A 7,895-nucleotide genomic window follows, 5' to 3' on the forward strand; every position below is an offset into this window, starting at 1 on the left:
TGATGATGCAATAGCGGAATTTAAATGCGGTTGCAAATAGTCTACCGACCTATTAGATTCTAATGAACTGGTCACACTGCTATAGCCTATCCACCTGGGTAATATTGAAATAGACAAAAAAACATCATTACTTAAAAGAAACATTCATTCAAACAATCCAATCCAATACAGCTCTAAATTACAATGAATATTCAAATGGTAAAATAAATAATCCAAACAAATTAAAATGTACAAATGCTGATGTCCCGAACTTTGAAGATACCAACTGCGTAGCCTCAGACTATAAATTGGACAACTTCAGATTAAAGGAAAATCAAAAACCTAGTCAAACAGAAAATATATTAATTATTAACATAGAAAAAAAATATTGAGAAGGAAAACAGTTCTTTTCTTATATCAAAGACTTTCCCCGTTTCCCGTTGTTAAATCGATATCTCTACGAACATAACCAGCTTGCCGCGTGGACGCTCTTTTACATCGCGATGACCGTGAGGGCATTCCAATGTATTGTTGCCACAGAGATTTGACTTTCGTTTTTCACTAGTAACCGATCGTAGTGCAAAATAACAATCCGTATCGCTTGTTATAAATTCATTTCTTCAATGAGTACTAAAAAAAAATGTTAAGAACACAAATAAATAATATGTAAATGTCTTTTGACGTTAGAAATGTGTATATATCTTTTCTATATTTATAAATTTAGATCGTTCAGTTGGAGGACTGGAAAGTAGCTATTTATAAGGGGAAATTTTTAAAGATTAATAGATATAAGAAGATGGTGCATGAGTTCGAATGAGACAACTTTCCATCAAAGTAATAATTTGTTTAAAGTAAATCATTATAGATCAAAGTAGGGCCTAAAACACGAAGCCTTGGCTCACAGCGAACATTACGCTATATAGGAACCGAAACATTACTAGTGTTAAACCATTCAAATAGGAAAACCAACCGTCTAATTTGTATAAAAAAAAGATATTTAAAAGTACAGGTCAGATTTTGTCGAATCAATCTGAACGAGAACAGTATGATTCATCTTTGTCACAAGTTAGTTTCATTGTTATCAATAACGAAAGTCTTCCATGCGTGCGTTGAGGGCATATATAATATATATTAATTTGCTAAATGTTATATATGTGAACAATTAAAAACCTGATAATAAATTGTTCAAATAAGGCCTTCGAAAATAGTGGAATAAATTACTTTTGGAGTGTCAAGAACTTGTTGGAAGTACTTGATAAATTGCATGCTTATATTGATGATTTTGAATCTGTTCAGTTTTGATTTTTCTACCCTGTATACCACATTGCCTCACATTCTCATTAAGAAAAAATTCACACACCTAATTAAATGGGCATTCCAAAAATCAGAATGTGAATATATATGTTCAAACTCTTTTAGGTCATTTTTTAATAGCAATAAACAAAAAAACTATGTTAATTGGACATGCTTTGATACTATATATGCCCTTGAATTTTTACTAGATAACATTTTTGTTCGCTTTGGGGATTCCGTATATCGTCAGATTATCGGAATTCCAATGGGGACTAACTGTGCACCACTTATTGTGGACCTGTTTTTGTATTGTTATGAGTTACAATTTATGACAAAAATAAGCAAAGACCCATCGAAACAACATCTGATAAACAAATTTAATAATACTTTAAGATATTTGGATGATATTTTGGCTCTCAATAATGACGACTTCAGTATGTATATTAATGAAATTTATCCTGTTGAACTTACTTTAAATAAAGCTAATACTAACAATGACCACTGCCCTTTTCTCGATCTTGATATCTATATCACTAATGGAAAGCTAAATACTAAAATTTATGATAAAAGGGATGATTTTTCATTTCCTATCGTTAATTATCCGTTTTTAGATGGTGACGTTCCCTTGTCACCATCTTACGGTGTTTATATATCTCAACTTGTACGATTCGCTCGTGTATGTAACAATGTTTTAGATTTTAACGAGAAAAATTATTACACCAGGGTTTTCGATATCACAAACTAGTCAAAACATTTACTAAATTTTATCATCGGTATAAAGACATCATTCGTAAATATAGCTCAACATGCAGACTTCTAATACGTTCAGGTATTTTACATCCAATTTTTTAGGGAAATATTCTTTATAAAGCACAAAGGTGTCAGTATTCACCTCAGAAACTTACAAAACCTTTGAATAGACTTATTAAGAAGGGATATAATGTTGTCAAGTCATTAAAGATTGCATATTTTGGCGTTAATATTGAGTCACTGATAAGGTCTTTGCATCGGAACTAAACACATTTATTCTAAAAACAGTTGTTGGCATGACACGGGTTATGTTCTTCTCATATATGTTATGATGGTATGATACTAAACCCCTAACGGGAAGGATTGTGCCTGATGTTCATATGATGAAATCATAATCTTTCAGTCAGTTTAATTGAAGTCTGGAGCTAGCATGTCACTTCTGACATCAGACTCGGACTTCTCTTGAACTGAATTTTAATGTGCGTATTGTTATGCGTTTACTTTTCTATATTGATTAGAGGTATAGGGGGAGGGTTGAGATCTCACAAACATGTTTAACCCCGCCGCATTTTTGCGCCTGTCCCAAGTCAGGAGCCTCTGGCATTTGTTAGTCTTGTATTTTTTTAATTTTTAGTTTCTTGTGTACAATTTGGAAATTAGTATGGCGTTCATTATCAATGGACTAGTATATATTTGTTTAGGGGCCAGTTGAAGGACGCCTCCAGGTACGGGAATTTCTCGCTACATTGAAGACCTGTTGGTGACCCTCTGCTGTTGTTTTTTATTTGGTCGGGTTGTTGTCTCTTTGACACATTCCCCATTTCCATTCTCAATTTTAATCATTTTGATACTTAGCTATTTGATTACAACATTGTTTATTAAACCCTTATTTGATTAGTTTTGCTTCCAAAATCAATATGCTTATTTACATACAAAACTACTAAGAAGTAAAATCACACAAATACTGAACTCCGAGGAAAATTCAAAACAGAAAGTCCCTTATCAAATGGTAAAATCAAATGATAAAACACACCAAACGAATGGAAAAAACCGTCATATTTTTGACTCGGTACTGGCATTTTTAAATTTTGAAAATGGTGGATTGAACCTGGTTTTATAGCGCTTAAACTCTCACGTGTATGACATTCTCATCAAATTCTGTCATATTTACAACGATGCGTGAACAAAACAGACATAATAGGTAAAATTGTCAAAATATGGGTACAGCAGTCAAATATTAATACTAATAAGTACTAATATTGATATAACAAAAACACCGCTATGATATTTTAAAAGTATCGCATTGATGTAAGAACTAATAGCATTTGTTTATTTATGTATATCAGAAAAACACAGCACTTCAAATTTTACACGGACATAAATCTTAGCTTCAACTAACTTCTGAATTTAGACTCAATTGTTGTTTATATTTGAAAAATAAGTTTTAAAGTTAGTATTTTCTTAATTTTTCGTTGCCGAAAACAACATTTTCCGCATGGAATGTCTGCATATTTACAATTGATATTAGACAATATCGCTATGTAATATAAAAAAAGTTTTTATCGATACGCTTCTTCCACAGACTGACACACAAGACTAACAAAGGCCATAGTTTCCTGATTAAGACAGGCGCAAAAAAAGCGGCGGGTGAAACCTGTTTTGAACACATTCCCTTCCTCAATACATCTGGCCAGTGTAGAATAAACAAACACACAACAAAATGCACCGAATCCGATGTCAGAAAAGGCGACACAAAAACTCTGCAAAATAACAATGACACATTAATTAACAATGGGCTACTAGCACTTTCTGACATGTCATCTCCAGACCTCAATTAAACGGATTGAAAGATATGAAAATCATGCAAAATTCATCCTATTAGACTTTAAGTATCCTACCTTCATAAAATATATGAGGAGAACATAGCCCGTATCATGCAAACATCTGATTTTTTTTTATTAAAGTGTTGCATTCAATTTACACAATATTCTTAAAGTAAATTATTGAATTATCCTCCTTTGGGACATTTTTCCTAGACTTTTCCCATCATATGTTACTAGTATTTATTACAGTATTTCGTAATTTGAGGCACTTTGGAATACCTTGTCGATCAAAATAAATTTGATATATATCACGTTGTCAAACACTCACTATCATGACGTTGATATGATTACTGGGTCGCTGAGACTTTCTTATTGTATTGTACTTCAGAATTTTCGGTCAACTAAATATTTCTAATTCTAAAATAACTTTCTGATGCACATTTCAGAATCTTGTTGATTGTCAAACTGATATTTATATTTGATATTGATGATTGAGATAAATCGCTTTTCTTATTTTGTTACTAAGGGAACAATGATGAACAGTAAAATATGCAAACCGCATTTGATGCATGCAGATGAATTTTTGCATCATGCAATTTAGATATTAAGATATTAAAATGATTTGGTTTATTATGTAGAACTCAATCACAAAAGACAATTAGCAAACAAACAAGAGACACATCTTACCAACTTAAGAGTGGTATAGGTTTCATTGTTTTTAAAGCCTAAAATTTAGTGCTGTTTTGTTTATTTCAATAATTGTAACTACTGATAAAGACAATATTTAAAAACACTACTGTAAATAATTTAAATGATTACATTCAGAAAATGTTTGATAAAAGCATAAGAATGGTGAAAAACAGGATGTGATATTCCGTTTGAAATACCTTTGATATAGTAACAATCATGCTTCAAAGCAAATAAGTGTATCTATGAAAGCACTCTCTTTGTGGTGTCAAAACAGCTTACTTATTACAAACGTATTATTTTTAACCTGTAATACTTTTATTCCGTGTTTAAATTCCCGTAGAATCACAATTATATAGATGAAGGAACTTCTCCTGTTTGCGAATAAATTCTGGGTTTGAATCCGACATCCTGAAAATTTCCTTTGATAGCACAATTAGCCAAGTTTTGAAATTTCCATATTCTACTTTCCACTTATTTCGTGGATAAAGGTTTGAATCTAAATCTACTTATGTATGATGAAATAAACTTGTATAGACAAGACGTCATTACTCATCTGCATTTGTCTTTACAATATGTGTGTTGGGATTTAAATTACATGAGCTAATTGATGAAAATATTATTAAGTGTACAAATCGGTGCGATTTTTGTTCGATTGTATGAATGACGTTGCGTGAATTTCATTGATAAATAGAACCAGACGGAAATGAAAAATGTGAAGTTGCTGCATTGTTACGTGATGCCATTACCTAATATTACCATGAATTCACATCCTGTCTACGATTTAAAGAAGTATTCACCTAATATTTCCGAGAATAACATCCTCTTTGTGAATTTAAGAAGTATTGACATGCAGTCGGATCAAAAGGAAATATACACATTGTCGGTAAAAACTTAATCTTTACTCGATTAGTATGCTGTCCATTATCACTGAACTAGTATACTTTTGCTCAGGGGCCAGCTGAGAGGTTCTCGCTGCATTGAAGACTCATTGCTGGACTTCGGCTGTTGACTGATCTTTTGTCGGTTTTTTTTTGACACATTCCCCAGTTCCATTTCAACTTTATCGTTACGTTTTAAATATCACATCTGTCCTTATCTGTGAATCAGTGTTCCGGAAAAACTGTTTCCATGACCTCCAATATAAATCACATCTCCATTAGAGTTTGCATGAGTACAGAACACCCATGCTTTGTCGCCTTTTGTTAGAAAATCTACCCCATTTGAAGATACGCAAGGTCCATGTTCGCCGACGTTGTTTCTGAAATTCAAGTCTGCCAATATTTTCCCATTTCCAACTTTAATAAATGCATGAATAGAGTCATTCATTTCAGGACATAATTGTACAGTGAGCAAATACATTCCAGAATAAGGAGCCGTAAATACACCAGTTGTATTGTCATATCCATCGTCATAATTCACTATCAAGTTTGGGAATACCAAAGTCTTTCCTATTAGATTGCTATCAAATTTCAAATCCCGTGCTGTAAAGGTCACTGTTGGTGTTCTAAGATTTTCTGTTAAGAAATTGATATAATTTATGGTCCAAAATATAATGCCAATTACTATACACGAAACACATACGATTATTTATTTTGAATTGTTGTCTAATTGTCGAGTATTTAAATAAAATCTGCATTAAGTATGAGCCGCTAGCCTTTGTTAGTCTTGACAGTTGTTTTTTCAATTTCAGTTCACTTATAATATGTTTTGGAGTTTAGCGAGACCTCCATTTGCACTTTTATTTAGGGGCCAACTGAGGACCACCTCCGGGGGCGAGTCTTCTCGCTGCGTTAAAGACTCATTCGTGGCTTTCGGCTGTCGTCTGCTCTTAGGTTGGATTGTTGTTTCTTTGACACATTCCCCATTTCCATTCTCAATTTAATTTTTGTTATGATCTTGATATTCTTGTTATCGCAACCTGTAGTATGAACATTTTTAGATATTCGGTGATGTTTATCATGAACAAGAAAAGTTCAAAAGTTTCCATGTGTCGTGTGTGGTATTCGATATACTCAATATATATAATTTATGTGAGAAGTTTTGTTTATACAGAACTACTTCATATATGTATTGCATATTATATATATTGCACAACAATATAGGTGAATAATTCCATTATAGTAAATAGTAGTTTACAAATGCTAGGAAGTTAGTCTATCGAATTCTATGGTACATGTTGTTATGGGTTATCACGTGTATAAACTTTTAAATTGATTAGACATTTAAATTAATAGATATTTTTGTTATCCCTTTACTCATACTTTCTTACCTGTCAATTCCATCGTTACATTTTTGACTTTTTCTTCAATGATGACGTTCAACTGTTTTGTTTCATCCTTTAGTTTACTTATATCAGATATGATATCCTTCACTGTGTAGTCGAGAACTTTCCGTATTTCTTCGTAAATGTATACTTTTAGTTGGGATGATAATTTAGCCATGTCTAGTTTTGCGACAAGTGGTGCATCTATACTGTTCAGTAAGGGAACTTCAAAATTCGGACAGTCTTGTCCTTGCCTAACGTCACCAAAGCAAACTGTTACAATGATGGCCATCACTGCAACACTAAACATTTTGCCATGTGAAAACTTCATTTCAAAGTGTTGGTGCTGTAATTATGCGGCCAATTACTAGTATAAAAATATGTATATGTTTTCAATGAAACAATACCTCGACATATGTAGTATTATAATATATTGCGCAGTTGTAAAGGTCACAACTAAGTTTCCTTTTGTAAAGGCCTTTTCCGTGTGAACATGTAAAGGAAAGCGATTGTCAAATATATGTTCAAAAAGTAAATGCGTGTTTTAAAATAATATTTGTAAAGTCAATTTTATCTAATTACAAGATTGATTGATTTTAACTTGTCTTTTATATCAGTCTATCTACTTGTTGGGAAGTTTTCTTTCTTAAAGTCGTGGTATGAATCACATATTGACCACTGGACTCTACGAAAATTACAATCAATCAATATTTATAATAAGATCATTTTGATGATGCTGCGCAGGGTCTGAGCAGAACATTGATGAACCAGAAGTATATCAAAGAACGTCTCGTCATTTTTCTATTAAAAAAATCATCGGAAGGTACCAAGACCTTGTATTACGTATCAACTTCACAAATAATACACGATGGTCTTGAAACATAGATTCTCTGTACTGAAGTTTTTTATCATCTTAATAACGTATTATATTATCCTTTTATTTGTCTTTGTGTATATTATTTTTACTGTTTAGTCTGTTTTATTGGCTCGGTACTTGTACATCCTGTCATTGTGTTATTTTCTATGATAATTCTCGTATTCTTGTCTTTCATTCTTGCTTATTTGCATTGAATATATACCTTTTCGTGCTTATTTCA

General features: G+C 32.3%; 1 protein-coding gene across 1 annotated transcript; it reads right to left on the minus strand.

The window, feature by feature from the left end:
- Positions 1-5,617: 5,617 nt before the first annotated feature.
- LOC139500057 (uncharacterized) lies at positions 5,618-7,398 on the minus strand. Its single transcript, XM_071288776.1, has 2 exons — positions 6,805-7,398; positions 5,618-6,049 (listed from the first exon to the last, which is right to left on the minus strand). The coding sequence occupies exons 1-2, from the start codon at positions 7,127-7,129 to the stop codon at positions 5,628-5,630; spliced, it is 747 nt and encodes a 248-aa protein (XP_071144877.1). The 5' UTR covers positions 7,130-7,398; the 3' UTR covers positions 5,618-5,627.
- Positions 7,399-7,895: the final 497 nt, after the last annotated feature.

This window comes from Mytilus edulis, chromosome 13 (genome assembly GCF_963676685.1).
Source record: "Mytilus edulis chromosome 13, xbMytEdul2.2, whole genome shotgun sequence".
Lineage (NCBI taxonomy): Eukaryota > Metazoa > Mollusca > Bivalvia > Mytilida > Mytilidae > Mytilus > Mytilus edulis.